At 61.8% G+C, this 17,565-nt stretch overlaps 1 protein-coding gene across 1 annotated transcript in view; it reads right to left on the bottom strand.

Annotated features, from left to right (window-relative positions):
• Positions 1 to 2,092: 2,092 nt before the first annotated feature.
• Positions 2,093 to 17,565, bottom strand: part of Slc6a3 (solute carrier family 6 member 3) — a 35,980-nt gene continuing 20,507 nt past the window's right edge. The window contains exons 8-14 of the mRNA XM_027943912.2: positions 16,094 to 16,206; positions 15,011 to 15,139; positions 14,438 to 14,537; positions 14,076 to 14,176; positions 10,945 to 11,112; positions 9,568 to 9,639; positions 2,093 to 2,160 (exon numbers count right to left, since the gene is read on the bottom strand). Of these exons, the coding sequence (XP_027799713.1) occupies positions 2,137 to 2,160; positions 9,568 to 9,639; positions 10,945 to 11,112; positions 14,076 to 14,176; positions 14,438 to 14,537; positions 15,011 to 15,139; positions 16,094 to 16,206 (707 nt within the window). The 3' untranslated portion in view covers positions 2,093 to 2,136. The remainder of the gene's footprint in view (positions 2,161 to 9,567; positions 9,640 to 10,944; positions 11,113 to 14,075; positions 14,177 to 14,437; positions 14,538 to 15,010; positions 15,140 to 16,093; positions 16,207 to 17,565) is intronic.

The raw sequence follows: 17,565 nt of genomic DNA, 5'->3' as shown, positions 1-17,565 counted from the left end.
CCTTTGGCTACAGAGGGGACAGAGACCACGGAGAGCCAGGGCTAGGTGCCACTCAGGAAACAGGGGACATGCCCCTGGAGAGGCTAATGGGCTGGGCAGTGGTGGTGGTCAGGTTGTGGGGACAGAGGGAGGCAGGGCAGAGGAGCCCACCTGGAGGCTCCTCAGTGGCCTGAGTGGGCCGCTGTGACACCCAGCACATGCCATGTACAACCACAGGGCAGCCTGCAAGGCCACAGACCTGGGGCGGGGGCCAGGCCATCCCAGGCACGCCTGTGGGAGCCCAGGGCGGGGGGTGTTGCCTTGGCATGCCGCATGGGAGCCCATGGGGGGGATGGGGCACCCTGGCACACCTGGGTGGGAGCCCATGGGGGGGATGGGGCACCCTGGCACACCTGGGTGGGAGCCCATGGGGGGGAATGGGGCACCCTGGCACACCTGGGTGGGAGCCCGTGGGGGGGATGGGGCACCATGGCACACCTGTGTGGGAGCCCGTGGGGGGGATGGGGCACCCTGGCACACCTGGGTGGGAGCCTGTGGGGGGGGATGGGGTACCCTGCCACACCTGGGTGGGAGCCCGTGGAGGGGAGGTGGACCATCCCAGTACACCTGTGTGGGAGCCCATGGGGGTGGGCCACTCTGGTACACCCACGGGGAGGCCGGGGATACAACTGCCCCAGGCTCTGGGGAGCAGGTGTGGAAAGCCGTGGTGGGATGGAGGGTGGGCTGGGAGCACCAGGTGAGGGTGTCCCCTGGAGCTAGCTTCCCCCACCCAGGTGGAGCCAGTTAGCTGGGCCCGTGCAGGGCAGCAGGACCGGGCAGGAGTGTGCGACACAGCCATGGCCATTTTCTGGACAGGTTTCATTTATTGTGCGTGAGGACCACACAGACACTGACGGCGGAGACGCTAGCATGCTGAGGACACCTGCTTCTACAGAGCCACACCTCGGCAAGGAGGAGGCACGGGCCTTGGCCGTGACTGCAGGGCTCAAGGGACATGGCTCGAGTTTCCCCAGTGTCAGGGTCCAGTCCCTGGTGCCCACGTCCACCTGTGGGAGGCCCAGAGGGCTCTGTATGCAGCCTGCGCCTGCTGGACGGCACAGGGTGCGGCCTCTCTGCAGGCCACATCCAGAAGCTCCAGGTGACCTGGGGACACGTGCCCTTCCCTCCAGGGGCAGCAGCCAGTGTGCCGTGGAGGTGGCTCTGGGTGGCCTTCTTCACTTGGTATTGCTGATAGCTTTTGTCAACAAAACCAGCCACCAGCATACAGACATGCAGAGACTGACCTTGGGCCGTGAGAATAGTCTGGATTCGAAGGTAAATGTGATTTTAAAAACCCACTCCCTAACAGGGAAAGTGTCCACAGAGGTGACGGTGCCTGAGAGAAACAACACCCTGTTGGTTCTTCCTCAAGGGCCAGCTCCAGGACACGCGGGGTGTCTGCAGGCTGCCTAGTGGCTCCCACGTGCCAGGGGCCCTCGAGCTGCGGCATGTGGCTTACAAGGAGCAGCCCTCCTCCCATGGCCTGGAAGTCCCCAGCGAGGTGACCATGAGCTGACCAAGAAGCCAAAAGAGTGCCCAGTCTCACGTTCCAGACCCCAGTGGTCCATGGCCAAAACAGACGCGGGGTGCCAGGCGGGCAGGGCGCTCACATCCAGCCTGGCCACACACGGGAAAGGAGTGGGGCCTCGGGGCGGTCTCCCCGACTTAGACAAAACAGGACACTTGGCTTTTAAAATCTGAGCAAAATAAATGACCCAGGCAGCTATCGTGAGCACAGGGGTCCTCACACAGTGTATGTACAGTCACCCGGGTCCCTCTCCCCAGAGCATGGGTGACAGCAAGATCGTGTTCCAGGGTGGCCGCAGGGGAGGAGCCAGCCACGTGGACCCGTGTGCAGAGATGGGACAGGCTGGAACCTCACCACGAGGATCTCTGCTGTTCTCGCAGGACGCAGGACGCAGGACGCAGGGCGAGCCCGCTATGGGGCGTGAAGCGGTGAGGAGTCAGAGATGGAGCCTCGCGCTGCGTTCTCAGGAGAGGCAGGGGTGGGAGTGGCCCTCTTTCTCTGGAAACGTCAATCTCCCTCCTCTGTCTCCCTGTGGCAAGAGGACTGCCCTGGTCATCCGTGGGCTCCGTTTACACCAGGAGCCAATGGCGCAGCTGCAAGGAGGACATCTGGTCAGAAGCAGGTGGCAGCCCTGGCACAAGCAGCTCCTGGGCCCCACCCTGCTGCTCAGGGCCGCCCCTGCCAGCCATCTGCCCACGGGAGGCAGCGGGATGCAGGACCAACACTGCTCCTGGGGGCCTGTTTTGAACCTGCGACTCAGCTGCAAAGCAAGGGCCATGCCTGGCGGGGGAGGCCACGGCAGGGGAGGCCACAGCAGCCTCTGGGCACATTAGAGACAGCAGCTGGGGTGGGGAGATGCTGGCCTCAGAAATGTGACCTCCTGCAACCTGTGAGTGGCCCAGTGGTGTCCCCTCCCCTGCACCCAGCACTTCCCTGGAGCCCCACTTCTCCATCCTAGTGAAGCCCTGTGCTCTGCCACCAGCTGGCAGTGTGCCCCACCACGTGGGGAGCGGGCCTCACTGGTGGCTCCAGGTTGAGGACACTGAGGGGTGACTGTGGCACTGCAGCCACTGCCATCGCTGTTACCGTGCAGCTACCAGTTTGGCTGTTTCTGAGCGAGAGGCAGTTGGTGACACGGTGGCCAGAACTCTGTTTTTAAATATTTTCTGAGCAAAAGCTTGGTGGCTTGTTTCTGACCCCACGGTACCAGAGGGGGAAAGCGGGAGCTGGCCCTCTGGCCATGCAGGGCCTCTCTGTCCCTTCCACTGGGAACCCTGAGGGGCTACCTCCGCTGGGTCAGGACATACCACACGTAGCGGGAGGCGGGGGGCTGCAGGGGCCTGGGGCAGCTGCAGGTGATGCCAACATAGGTACTGTCCAGGTGTGTCATGGAGCCCAGTGATGGCAGTGGTGGGCAGGACCTGGCTGGGGTCACAGCCAGGAGGGCCCAGTGGCCAGAGTCCAGCACAGCAGCTCTGGGTGGCACTCCCTTCAGATCACGAGGAGGGACGTTGCTCTTGGACCAACTGTGGGACTCACCTGAGTGAGAGTGGCCCTCTCTCCTGGCCACCTCCAAAAGCAGAGTGACCCTCTCTGGAGGGAGGGGCATTTGGGGTGACTCTCGAGTTCCCACAGACTGTGGTCAGGCCACAGACTTGCAAATAAAAAGGCCAGAAATAGGAGGCAGGCCAACTCTGAGAGGGAGTCAGCAGGAACCAGAGGTCAGCAGAGCCGAGGACCAGAGTCTGCAGGGTCAGATGACAGGACAGCTCCAGGCAGTCGGGTGTCCCAAAGAGGGACAGAGGCACATTACAACATGCTCACTGCACAAGAAGCAGGCAGGCCAAGCGCAGCCACAGAGCTGAGCCGGAGGTAGCTGCCAGTCAAGGGTGCACACAGGGCGTGCTGGCTCGTCAGCGCAGCAGGTCACACGTGTGGCCACGAGGGTCCTCCCAGAGCCACAGGCACATTACTTCTAGCCGAGGTAGACTAAGGGCCAAGTCTCCCCTCCCACCTGAAATGCCCTCAGAGTGAATGGCACACACACACCAATGGCTTGGAGACCTGGAGTCAGATGGCCAAGGTCGGGGTTGTCCCCATGCAAGGGCCAGCAAGCAGCATGTCCAGTGCACCCAGCCTGCTGCGCGGAGGGACCCTGTGGACTGTGGTGCAGGGACGGGAGGCCAGGTGGAGCTCACAGGGCTGCTTCGGTGGGGGCCCACAGCACTGAGCTTGCAGGCGCCTGAGGGGTGACTGCACAGGGGTGCCCAGGCTGGACCCAGCACCCACAGTGCACGCAGAAGCAGGGAGAGCCTCTGATGCACTGCAGGGAGCCACCTGAGGCTGGGCAGGGCTGCAGCTGCGCCTGCCCACCAGCTGGGCTGCAAGCCTCACGGCGGCCGGGCCCTGGGTGGGGAGAGCTCAGGGTGGCTGGCTAGACGAGCTCTGGTCGACCTGTTTCCAAGTACCTAAGTTCAAGAAAATCTACAGGAATGCAAACTCAGCATCTAGCAAGGAAAACCACAGCGTCCAGGGACCATCTGGACACAACCCAACACGCAAAGAGGCGGAATAGAACCACAGTGAGAAAAGCCGCAGCAAATCTGACCCAGGATAGACACATGTGCAAACTGCAGGTGTTCAGAAGTAGAGACACAGAAGGCACAAGAAGACCCCAGGGGACCTCACAGAGCCAGGTGAAGGGTGCGTGCCAAAAGGGGTCCGAAGGAGGGCACGGAACTAAGCAGACCAAACCACAGCAAAGCCACGCGGCTGGATGCTCCCTCAGCCACCTGAGGGCACAGGGCATCCAACCCGAGGCACCCAGAGCACAGCAAGGGAGAGGGGGAGTGACGCACAGCAGTGCCGTGACTCCAAGTGGCAGAGTGCTCATGCAGCCACGGGCCCTGGGGGCAGAATGAGAACTGAGTAACGGTGGCTGGAAATGCCCAAACGGGATGCCAACTACAAACCCCAGCGGCACGGAGAAGGGCCGTGCACCCTGACTGTGCTGGGGGAAAGCAGACCTGGGGTGGAAGCAGAGGGTGCCCTTTCCAGAAGCAAGAAGAACTGCCAGCCAAACACGCTTTGCAGGACCACAGAGATGGCTCCATCTGCCAGGCGCGGTGGCCATGCCTGCCATGCCAGCTGCTCAGGAGGCTGAGGCAGGGCACCAAGTTCATGGCCAGCCCGGGCACTTAGTGAGGCCCTGTCTCAAAGTAGAATTAAAATACAAGGGCTGGGGACCACAAAACAAACTCTTTCTACCCACCACCCATCCATCCATCCTCTGTCCATCTATTAGCTACATATTCGGTCATTTATGTCCATCTTCTATCCACCTACCTTCTGTCTTCTATCACCCATCTTTCCTACCTGTCATCTATCAGTCACCTGTCCACCCATTATCTATATATCAATTTTGCCTATCCTCCTATCTACAAAATGTATCATCTACGTCAGTCTTCTATCTTTATCCACCTGTCTCTGTCTTTCCATCATCTACCTTCCTTCTGTCAATCATCTGTCTTTCTACTCATCTTCTGTCATCTACCCACCTCTGTCTGTACCTTCCTATCATCTCTCTACCTGCTATTTGTCCCCTATCTCCTGTCCATCTACCACTCTTCTCTCTCCATCATCTCTCCTCTATCTACCTCTGTCTATCATCCATCCATCTCTTTTCATGTATCTACCCTCCACCCACCTACCTTCTGTCACCATCTACCTATGGGACAAACTTATGCAGTGGGAGGACAGAGGAGGGATTCACGTGGGGCTGAGGCTGTTTGCTCCAAGGACACTGGGGAGAGGGTGGGCGGCTGGAGATAATTGCCACCAACACTGAGTTCTTGAGCAGCAGTCTCACAGGGGCTTATTCTGTTTGTGGACAAATAGATAAAAAGTGTCAGTGACAGAAGCCTGCTGTAGGATTGTGGCTCTGGAGCGGCGGTAAGGAAACTCCAAGTGAGGGTAGGAGGGCCAGAAGTGGCAGCACGGGCTTGCTCTGCCCTGTGCTGGTGCTGGGACTGAACCCCGGTGTGTACCAGCGAGCCACGCCCCAGCCCCTTTCACCTTTCACCTTGAGTCAGGGTCTCGCTGTTGCCCAGGCTGGCCTGGGACACACATCCTCCTGCCCCAGAGTCCGCCTCTGGGATTACAGGCTTGGCCACTGCACCTGGCCAAAGGCAAGGCTTTAGTGTCGTTGCAAAATTCCCACAAGTGACACAGATCATGGATCCACAGTTCCTGTTCACACGACATATCCTAAGAGATGTGAAGACCCATCAACAGAAGGCAATAAAGGAGAAAAGTGAACCTAACCGGGGGACAGACGGGGTTAAAGGCCCCAGGACAAAGCTCAAGCCTGTCAGTAACCACAGCAAACGTCAGTGGGTTAGTCTGCCCAATGGCCAGAGGGAGGAGTTCCAGGGGTGTGCTGGGCTTGCAGAAAAAACCCACGTCTTACTATCCCCAAGGCCGTGAGTGGACAGACCTGCCCAAGGAAAACCCAAAGGCACCAGGCACACCATATTCCCCACAGACAAAACGGGTGCCACAGCAAAGGCCTCGCTGGGAGAAGACCGCTGGCCAGGAGCTCTGGTCATTCTAAACGCAGCTGTACCTCGGAGCAGAGCTTCAGATGGTGTGGAGGAAAAGCATGAGCCGAGGAGAAAGCTGAGCAGACGCGCTGTCAAGGAACACACCACAAACGGCTCTCGGTCATTAACTGTCCAGCAGACCTCAAATGGGCAGGCTGAAGGCGGCATGGGCAACGTCCATAGCAGCCCAGTCTATCGGGCAGAAGCAGGCTCAGTGCCTTTCACAGGTGTCTGAGCACAGGGCGGTCAATTCAGAAGCAGCCACAGAGAGGAATGGAACACCCCCTAATGTGGGAATTTAGAAGCACTTTGTACGCAAGTTATGAGTGAAGGAAGGATGGAAAGTAAACTATGTGAAGAGCTAAAGAACAAAACACCCTCTGTCAAAGGGTGTGGGGTGCAGCAAGACAGGCATATGGAGGGACATTCGTAGCCTTGAGTGCTTGTTAGAAAAAAAGGAAAGTTGAAAACTAATTATCTAAGTTCCAAATTAAGAAGGTAGTGAACCTCAGAAGACCTGGGGGGAGTGGAAGGAAGGCATCGGCACGACCGGACAGAGCCAGCAGACTCGTCCGCACAGTTGCTGTGGAGCCTGAGAAGTCCCACCCAAGGCCACACACAGGTGACCCCCGCCAGCCCAGGCTCTCAGAGGACCCGGCTCTCACGGGGGTGGCAGGGCCGGCGGGACAGGAAGGACGTCCTGTGCAGGTGGGGTGGGAAGCCTGGGTGTGCCTCTGTGCTCAGAGCAGGAGGTGGTCTGGGGAAGGCGGGAGGCTGACCCTGCACCAGGACCTGCATTAACGGGAGGAGGAACAGGAGGCGCAGCCCCGTGGGGGTCGACCACGCTGGCCAAGTGGCAGTGAGTGTCCCACTGCCTGGCTCAGGTGAGCATGACTGCCCCCACCCTGGGTTCCTAGGGCCCCTTGTCTCTGGGTGCCGTCCAGGTGACTGAGGCCTGCACACCCTGAGAGCTGACACAGCAGGCTTTTTAGACCAAGGCAGAGGGACAGCAGCATCCGAGATCTGTGCTGTGGGTGTGTCCCAAACCTTATCCGCAACCGGGTGACCTCCCCCTGGGGGTCCCGAAAGCACCTGTGCATGTCGGAGTTCCAGGTGGATGCCACCCTAGCACCACCCCCCACCCACATGTACCCCTGCTTACAACGTCCTTTGAAACAGCCCAAGGCCTGGACGTGTGCTCTGGGCCCTCGTCCTCCCCAAGCGTGCCCTGCTCCTGCGGGTCTCGCTTCCCCAGGAAATCTCTCCAGGCTCTTTGGATGCATGCTGAAATTCCTGTGGTCGAGAACCTGCCAGGGCTGGGTTAAGGTCCCTTCTCCCTTTGGGGAACCTTCTTGGACCCCATCTGGTGACAACTAGATCTGCCCAGGGGACGGTCGGTCACTGCCCTCCCACTGCACAGAGGAGGACACCAGGCGGGAGGGGTGGGGGAAGGGCGGTCACAGGACACTGCCAGGTGTCCCCTCTGCCTCCACTCTGCTGGGCCCGAACACCCAGCCAGTTGACCTTGGAGCCCTTCTCATCCTGGGGTCCCGCCACCCTGCCTTCAGCTCATGCTAGAGTTCTGGAGTTGGGCCGCTCTCCTGGGGTGGGGAGGGGACAGCTGAGAATGTGCCAGAGCTTGGCCCAGGCCCACCTCCCACCTGGTAGTGGGGCTGCAGGCAGGTTCTGGAGCCTCTCTGGGCTTTGTAGGGAGCAGACCTACCTCTGAGGTTGTGGCAGTCACAATCTGCCCCATGCTTATACTGGGCTCTCGGCAGCACTCCTGCCCATGGCACATGATGGGCGCCTGGTGTGCACAGTGCACCCCGGGCCCCCCCCCAGCATGTGACTGGCACGGGACATGCACAGTGCACCCTGGGCCCCCCACTGCACATGACACGGGGGGTGATGTGCACATGTGCACCCTGGTACCCCACAGCATGTGACATGTGGGTGGTGTGCTCACATGCACCCTGGGACCACCACAGCATGTGACATGTGGGGGGTGTGCCCACGTGCACCCTAGCCCCCCATGGCATGTGACATGTGGGTGGTGTGCTCACGTGCACCCTGGCTCCCCCACAGCACATTACAGGAGTGTGGAGTGCTCACATGCACCGTGGCCCCCCAAAGCACGTGACAGGAGTGTGGCAGGCCCACGTGCACCCCTGCCCCCCATGGCATGTGACAGGAGTGTGGCGTGCCCACATGCACCCAGGCCTCCCCCACAGCATGTGACAGTAGTTTGGTGTGTTCACATGTACCCTGGCCCCCCCACGGCATGTGACATGTGGGTGGTATACTCATGTGTACCCTGTTCCTCCACGGCATGTGAAATGTGGGTGGTGTGCTCACGGGCACCCTGGCTCCCCCACGGCACATTACAGGAGTGTGCAGTGCTCACATGCACCGTGGCCCCCCAAAGCATGTGACATGTGGGTGGCGTGCTCACATGCACCCAGGCCCCCCATGGCATGTGACACGAGTGTGGCATGCCCACGTGCACCTCTGCCCCCCATGGCATGTGACAGGAGTGTTGCATGCCCACATGCACCCAGGCCTCCCCACGGCATGTGACAGAGTGTGGCATGCCCACGTGCACCCCTGCTCCCCATGGCATGTGACAGAGTGTGGCGTGCCCATGTGCACCCAGGCCCCCCACGGCATGTGACAGAGTGTGGCGTGCCCACGTGCACCCAGGCCCCCCAAGGGCATGTGACAGGAGTGTGGCATGCCCACGTGCACCCAGGCCCCCCACGGCATGTGACAGGAGTGTGGCGTGCCCATGTGCATCCCTGTCCCCCATGGCATGTGACAGGAGTGTGGCGTGCCCACGTGCACCCAGGCCCCCCATGGCATGTGACAGAGTGTGGCGTGCCCATGTGCACCCCTGTCCCCCATGGCATGTGACAGGAGTGTGGCATGCCCACGTGCACCCAGGCCCCCCATGGCATGTGACAGGAGTGTGGCGTGCCCACGTGCACCCTGAGCTCCCCAGTGAGGGAGACAGTGCTGTCAGGGCCTGCCAGGGCCTTGGTGGACACCTGACCCACTCTAGACCTGCAAGAGCCGCTTCCCCCCTCCTGTCCCCTCTCTGCCCCCAAAGCTTCCAGGACCCTCTGTCTCCTCTGCCTCACCACGCCCAGGGAGGCAGGCTCAGCCCCCCGTGGGCCCCGCCCTTCATATGGGTGTCGGTCAGCGGTCACCTGTTCCGTCATCTCCACTGATTCTACTGCTCTCAGCTGCCCCGTCCTCAGCCCAAGACCTCAGGTGGCCCCTGGCCCTGTGGCATGTGGGTGCACCCAAGCGTGTGCTGCTTCATGCAGCCCTCTGGGGCCCCAGGAGCAGCTGTGGGACGAGGACACTGCTCCTCCATCGTCTGAAGCCCTGCCGACTCACCGTGAACTGGCGCACCTCCCCTCGGTCCACCAGCGGGCGGTCCTTCTCAGGCGTGATAGCATAGGCCAGTTTCTGAGGGAGAATGAGCTGTTGGCATTGGTACCCGCAGGCCCCCACCGGCCAGAGGGCACCAACACCCCTCAGGGGACATGTGGGCAGATGCAGGAGCCCACAGCCCGCATGTCCTGGTGGGGCATCTGCCAGCGTCCAGGCCCAACTTGCAGCCCAGGCTGTGGCTCAGGGCCCTGTCCCTCAGCCCAGGTGTGGCGACTTCACAGTGTCTGCTGGGAGCCCCTGCTTCTCTCATTCAGCGCTGAGCCTCGTCCCTCCAGCCTCGAGAACAGGCTTCACCAGGACTGTCCCTGAGTCCCTGTCCCTACCAGGGGCCTTGGGTGCCTGGCCCATGTGGGGGCACAATCTGGTGGCACCAGTCCAGCTACTGAGGTCCCTCTTGGTCTGTGTGGGAGCTGGGAGGTGGGAGCTGGCACCAGAATGGCCGCTGGGGCCCACTGCATGCAAACCTCTCCCCCGTGGGCTCCGCACCGACTGCCCATGGTCCTGGGCCCTGGGGAACCCGTCTCCCTCCAGGAACTGCCCGGCACCTGCTTTACAGCAGCTTGGAGGTCAGCAAGCGTCCACAGCACACAACACCAGCTTCCTCTGAGGCCACGGCAGCCCCAGGAGCTATAGCCCTGTCACAGGCTGCACTGGACCCATTCCAGGCCCTGGCTGGCCTGAGGACAGGGGAACTGGGCCAAGGGCAGCCTGTGAGGCAAGGGGCCCTCTGTGGTGCCTCAGACCAAGGGACGCTGGCTCTAGAGTGAACCCTTGGACCCGGGTACACGGATGGGCTCTCCCGAGGCACTGCTCCTAAGCAGGCCTGCAGAACTCGGGCACAGAGCAGAGCTGGGGACCACCTGGGGGCTCTCAGGGAGGACAGTCCTTCCAAGGAGGACGTCCCTCATCCCTTCAGGAACTCAGGGCAGGAGTCTGACATGGCCTCCGAGACCTGGAGAGGAGGAGCATTCTGGGTGGGGGCCCAGAGCTGCCCGTTGCTGCATCAGGGGCTTCACCTGGCCACCCTGGAGGGACACAGGTCACCCTTTCCCCACGGCAGTGTGCAGGTGTCCATACACACAGACACACGGACGCACAGGTGGACACATGCACACATACGGTCGTTGACAAGACACAAATGTGAGGTGCCCTAGACACACACGTGGACTCTGCACGGGCTCCTGGACTCATACTCCCTGCTGCACTGGCCCCACCCCTCAGCCTCCCCATCTCCCCTGGTCGGGGCTGAGCCAGGGCGTGGACACTGCCCAGACCTCCTGGGTAGCCGGGTGAGGCGGGAGGGGCCGGGCGCACACCCACCTCTCGGAAGGACCCTGGCAGGCTGCAGAACTTGTAGGCTGCGTACAGGGGCACCATGGCCATGGAGGACGTGGCAATGACCCAGCCCAGGGCATTGGCCCAGGCAGGGAAGACGTAGGCTCCGTAGTGGGGTGGCCTGAAGGTCACGATGCTGACCACAACCACAAACTGCAACAAGGACACAGGGGTCAGGAGTGCTGGGGGTGGGGGTGAGGCAGAGTGGCAACCCCCAGGGTTGCCCCACCGCACATGCTGGACCCTGGCCAGGCCCTGCGGACAAGCAACCTGCGGGGGGAGCGGGGGGGCTGGACAGCTAAAGCCAGGTCCTTTGGAGTGTATTGGTTTGGATATGAGGTGTCCCTCCAAAGCTCCCATGCCAGGTCACGCAAGAGTGTCACAGTGAAGTGACTGGGTTAGGAGAGCTCAGCTCTAATTGGTGGTTGATCTGCTGATAGGGATGGGTGGCCACGTGGGCAGGTGGGGTGCGGCTGGAGGGGGGGTCCTGGGGCTGTGCCTCTGGGGTTGCTGAAGCAGAGCCTCTCTGTCCTGGTGCTGTGTCCTGGGCCGCTGTCCTCCTGCACGCCCTTCCGTCATGCTCTGCCTCTCCTCGGGCCAAGAGCAGTGGAGTCAGCCCACCATGACTGAGCCTCAGAAACACGCGCCTTTTAAATAAACTTCTCCTCTCCTGCGTTCCTGTCGGGTCTTTGGTCACAGCGACACAAAGCTGACCAGAACAGCGGCATGTCCTGCTCCGTTCTGCGCTCTCCTGCCCTGCCCCAGGCTGCTCTGCCGATTCCCCTACTCTTTCCTGCCCTGCTCACCTGACTGTGCCCCACCCTCCCTCCCCGCCTTCCTTCTCTGCCTACCCTCCTTGCCCTGCCCTACCCACCTACCACCCACCTCCACCTACTGTACCCTTCCCTACCCTGCTCCGTCTACCCCACCCATCCTACCTACCCTCTCCTCTGCTGAAACCAAAGCCACACCAGCTCCCTCCAACACACTGAATCCCCTCTGAGGCTGGAAGACACTGTGGCTCTGTGGCACCCCGGGCAGCCTGGGCGTGGCCTCTTCACCCACTTTTGAGAGGGATCTGGCAACTGGCATCATCTCAGACACACTATGATGGCCACAGCTGCGAACGGAGGGCGTGTGGCAGCCGCTGACAGGAACAGGTCCCATGTCGGAGGTCTCTTGATTGATGGGGATGGGGTCTCATTGCTGTGGGGGTCTTTTCATGCTGTTGCTCATTCTTCCCCTCCACAGGGCGTTATCAGGAACACGCCCTGCACGTGGGCCACACACCCACACGGGCACTGCAGCCCACACGTGCCCCCGAGTGTGTGCTGTGCCCACACGTGCACAATGGAGTGTGTGTACCTGGCGAGGGGCCTTCTAGAGGGACTGCAGGAATCCTCGGGGACACAGTTTAGGATGCAGCTTGGAAAGCAAACTCTTGGCTCTTCTCAGGGTCCCCAGTTAAGTGCCCACACAGCCACCTTGCCGAGCACATTTGACACCTGTCTGTGTCTCAATGTCCTCTTCAGTGTTGCCTATTACCTCAAGGCTTGGAGCCAAAAGACGGAGGGTGGGGCTGGGATTCAGGCTGGTGTTGAGCAAGGCGTGGGAAGCCCACGGGCCACTCACGAAGGCTGGAGCACCAGATAAGCGTTGCGGCTGCCTGCGGGTCTGCGTGGCTTGGAAAGGCCGCACTCCCACAGGCACCGACTGTGAGCTGGTATACCCTCTGGGAGCGTGTTAGTGCCCTGCGGACTGTGCCCACCCACAGTGCACCAGCTCCCTGAGGCCGGAGGACAGGGCCATGCTGTGACTCAGGGAGACAGGACAGTGTGGAGCTTGGTTTTCTGTCACATGCAAATTTCATAGGAAGGGCTCTGACCCAGAGTCCTCATGTCCCCACCAAGCTGGCAGAACAGTACGAAGAGTGTTGAGTAAGAGGTTCCAAGATGCAGTCAGGTGTCTGTAGGTGCTGGTCTCCCAAGACCTGGGTCGGCTCTTGGTGGTATGAGTGCTGAGAGGGGCAGACAAGAAGATGATGGCACGGTGTCCTCGGGGCAGCTCCTGAGCTCCACGTGGGGTCCCCAGCAGGTGGAAGCACTTTCCCGGGATGCCGAGGGCTTCAAGCCGGGCTGGGGGAGCTCGCCCACAGAGCCACAGGTGGGCGTGAAGCCACTGGCAATTCCTCAGGCAGCCTGCTGGGCCTCGGGCGTCGCATCGAGCCCTCCAGGAGAGCACTCACCACTTCTCGCCTACACCCCAGGTGCTGCTGTCAGCTCAGGTTCTCAGACCTCCGCACGTGAACTTGCTGGGACTGTCCAGCTGCTGGTGAGTCTCTTCACCTCCCAGGGCCCCTGCTGGCCCTTGGGAGAGGCCCAGGCTGCTCTGAGGGTGTCTGGCTGCGGCTCTCCTCCAGGGCTGCCCAGGTGGCTGGGGACTCCGGCAGGTGTGCCCGCCTGTGACAGCTCAGGATCTGCTCCAACCTGCAGCCCTACACAGCCAGCGTCTGCACTGGCCAGGGCTCTGGCTTTGACAGGCCTCCTGTTCTGTGCTGTAGCAGGATGAGGCTGCCAGGGTCCACCCTGAGGCCACCGGCTGCTGCCAAATTTGGGTGCAACTCTACAAAAACAGGTGGCTGGGGGACTTTGCTAGTTGGGCCCAGTCAGATCCCTGTCCCTGCTTTAAGCCAGGGGCTTACTGGCCACATTAATGGTCCCCAGGCTGAGGGGCCCTGGGAACAGTGGAGGGTCTAGGTCACTCCTGACCGTGGGGACCCCGGGTCTGATGGGCCCCCACCCTCGGCCCTGGAAGGCTAGTTCTGTCTCTGACTCGCAGCAGACGGCCTGGCTGGTCTCTAGGTTTCCTAGAGGGACAGCTCAAGGCCAGGACTCGCTGGGACCTGAGTAGCCCAAGGGTCCTGCAATCCCGCATGAGTTCCTGTCCAGAGGCCGAGGTGGAAGATGCCTCGGGAGGCCAGAGAGGATGTGGGGGACCCACCTGCCTCCTCTGCTGAGTTCTGAGACCCCAGCTCCAGCCACAGTGCCCCGGGCTCCAGACCCTGGGCACAGGCCAGCTGGGGCTGAGACGGAGTGATGGGCAGCTGTGGCACTTACCAGAAGGAAGCAGGGGCTGACCAGCTTCCAACACAGACGCCAGTACAGGCTGGGCCGCTGCCCCGTCATCTGCTTGATGTCCTCACTGAACTGCTGGACACCTGAGGTGGGGACGTGGCGACCACAGGGTCAGGACAGCCATGTTCCCATGACACTGAACACATGCCAGTTCCTTTTATGCTCAGGGCTTCCACCCTGCAGACCCCAGGCTCTGGCTGCACTCAGCCTTCCGTGGAGGTGTCCAGGACCCCTGCCCTGCCCAGACCACCTGGTGGCCTTACAGACTATGGGTCCCACAGAAAGCAAGAGGAAGCCGGCCTGGTGGCCACAGAGAAAGCACAGCAGTGTGACTCTGGGCTTACCGTAGAACCAGGCCACTCCGATGACTTCAATGAGCACTCCAAAGAGGATGGACGTGCCGGCTGCGAAGTGGTCCAGCAGTGTGAAGACGTAGATGCCCCCCTGGAAGAGAGGGGGCCCGGCTGGACTTGGTCCCCAGCAGAGGGAATCCCTGCTGTGGGGCCTCCCCCACAGGACTGGCCTGCGGGTCCACTCTGCAGATGTGTCCTGTCTACTCCCGCGGAGCCCAGAGTACTGAACTCCAGCACATGCAGCTATCACGAAAAGCTTGACACTAGGTCCCCTTCCCAGGACTCCAGGAGAAACAGGCAAGTGCCACGCTCAGGATTCCTCTGCCACCTCCTCCCCTTGCCCACCCAGTCCCCCACGTCCCCACGTTCCACTGAGGGTGCTTCCCGGAGCTCCCTGGGTGGTGGCGTCACTCTGGGACCACGCTCCGAACAGGCAGCTGTCCTGTGTGGGGCTACGGGGAACTGTGTTTGGGGACTTGCAGCTTCTGAGAGATGCAGCTGGCCTGCCCAGCCCGATGGCACCAACCACCTGCCCACGCCAGGGAGAGCAAGACCCGTGCGTACGTTGGTGACGCAGAAGAGCGAGAGCAGGAAGGTGGCCAGCACGATGCCGAGCGTGAAGAGCTCCCGGTGCCGGTGCAGCAGCGGGAACTCATCAACCAGCCCCGTGATCACGGACTCCATGCCACCCATCTGCAGGACACAAGCAGGGCACTGGCACCACCCGGCAGAGACAGGTGCGACCCGGGAGGGACATGGGGGAGGGGCCTGCACAATAGCTCAGAGCTGTATGAAGAAAGGGCTTCCGTGAGGGACACTTCCTTGGTGACATGGCCCTCAGAGGGTGGCCTGGAGGGTGACCACAGCCACCCCCGGCATTGGCTCAGACATATGTTGAATACCACTCGGGACCTTGCAGGCCAGGCTCTGCTGCGAGGGCAGCCAGGTGCTGCTGGGCTGCCCAGGCTGCTCAGAGACCTGTGTCCTGTCAGCATCCTCCATCTGAGTGCAGGAACACAGAGGCCCGGGGTCCCCAGGGCTGTGACCGAGCTGGGTGGGGGGTGAGGGTGGGCTGTGGCCGGTGGCCCTCACTGCTTGGGAAAGGGATTCCTGGTCCACGCTTTCCAGCAAGCATATCTTGGGCCCATCAGGATGGGCAAATGCAAGAGCCACTGCCCCCTCCCGCCAACCCTGTGACCCCCGAGGCTCAGCTCATGGGGCAGAAGGACCCTGAGAAGGTGCTGCCAGCCCAGGCCCCGCGAGGGCCCGGGCAGGCAGCCTCCACTGCCCGCCGTGCATGCCCTACGGCTGGTCATGCTTTCTGAGCCAGGCCTCTGGTGGCTGGGGCCTGCTGCATGTGTGCGCAGACTCTGGGGGGCCCAGGGTGGACACACTGAAGGCCCAAGGGGGAAGAGGAAGGGTAAGCTGAGCTCCAGGAACCACTGCGCTCCCTCCAGAGAGGGTCTAGAATGACTGGGCCTGCGTCCCTTGAGTAGGCTCTGTGCTGAGCAGGGAGGTTCGGGGGACCATCCATGGGTCTCTGGGTCTCTGCCTGGCCATGCCAGGGCATCACCCCAGGAACACGCCGAGCATGGTGCTGAGGGCCCCAGGGGGCTGGGCACGGCAGCCAGGGCCCACCGGACTCACGGCACTGTCGATCCCCAGGGTGAGCAGCATGGCGAAGAAGACCACCGCCCAGGCGGAGGACAGGGGCAGTGTTGCGATTGCCTCAGGGTAGATGATGAAAATCAGCCCCGGCCCTGCAACGGAAACCCGCTCTGGTCACTGCAGGGCTTGGCTCTCTCACTCACCCACCCTGAAGGCCGGCTCCGCCCTGTCGGGGGCCCGGGGGCTGATGGGTGGGAGGTTTTCCGGCCGTTCTCCTTGAGGGTCCTCCGTCCTGTGAACTCAGCACACACCTGGCCCAGACCCCAGAATACGCACACCCAGAACCCATTAGGGGCTTGTGCTTGTCCCCCATGGCCACCCGAGTCCCCACTCATTGGTGTGCGCCCGGGCTTTGGGGCGCAGGGGAAGCAGTTAAGGCAGGAACAGAAGCGAGGGCGGAAGGGTCGTGGGCAGCCTGCGAGGCTGCCAGTTAGCCCTGAGGTCTTTCCAGTGCAGGCACACACAAGCACACGTGCCCACACACAGGCACACTCCCAAACATGCAGGTGGACACTCATGACAATGCACAAACATGACACGCGTGTGCCACAACACGTGCATGAACACTGCGCACACAGAGGCACACCCATGTTCACACTATTGGTGGCCTGGCTGTAAAGTGAGAAGGACGTCACAAGCATGCTGCTGACACCTGCTTCCCAACTGTCCACGCTCACTCCGGCCAACTCAACGCCAACGGACATGGTGATGTCACTTCCAAGAGGGCACCTCGTGGATGAGCGTGTGGCTGACCTCCCCACCACCCTGCAGCAGGGGCCCTGGAAGACCACACAGATGCAGGCACCCCCAGCAGGCCCTGGAGGCTCGGGAGGCAGAGACTCAGCCCAGGGGACGCCTGCAGTGACCAAGCAACACTGCTGCTGGGCCCGAGGCCTGGTCACGGTGCACACCCAGGATCCTAAGATCAGCTGCAAAGCCGGGGCATGCTGTCCCAACAGGATGAGGCCTTGCAGGGCCCAGGGGAGGTGCCTGCGAAGGCCCCAGGGTGGCCCCCTGCAGGGCTCACTGGGGACATTCGCAGAAGCAGCAGCAGAGAGGACGGCAGGGGAGCGGGCTGGGGAGTGGCAGGCCTCCAGCACAGCCCCACACAGCTCCATCCCAGAGGGTCCTGGATGATCCCACCCCATGTGGCGGACAGCCTCAGTTCCAGCTCACTGTGGATGGGCACCTTCACGTCTCCTGCCGACCCCAAGTCTCTGACTCCTGCGACCCCCCGTCTTCTGCATGTCTGGTCCACAGGAGGAACTAGCACTCACTGTCTTAAAGAACCACACCCACAGGGTCACCGGGATCTGCCGTCAAGCACGGCTGGACCTGGGCGCCCTGCAGCTCTCAGGATGCCCTGTCAGCTGAGACCCGGGAAGGCTGTGGCCTGGCGGAAGGCAAGGACAGCGAGCCCACCTGTGGTCTCTGCCTGAGTTGGCACTGTG

The sequence above is a fragment of the Marmota flaviventris genome, chromosome 5 (genome assembly GCF_047511675.1).
Source record: "Marmota flaviventris isolate mMarFla1 chromosome 5, mMarFla1.hap1, whole genome shotgun sequence".
In the NCBI taxonomy this organism is placed as follows: Eukaryota; Metazoa; Chordata; class Mammalia; order Rodentia; family Sciuridae; genus Marmota; species Marmota flaviventris.
Note: the sequence above shows the minus strand (reverse complement) of the source record. Positions and strands in the feature narration are given on the sequence as shown.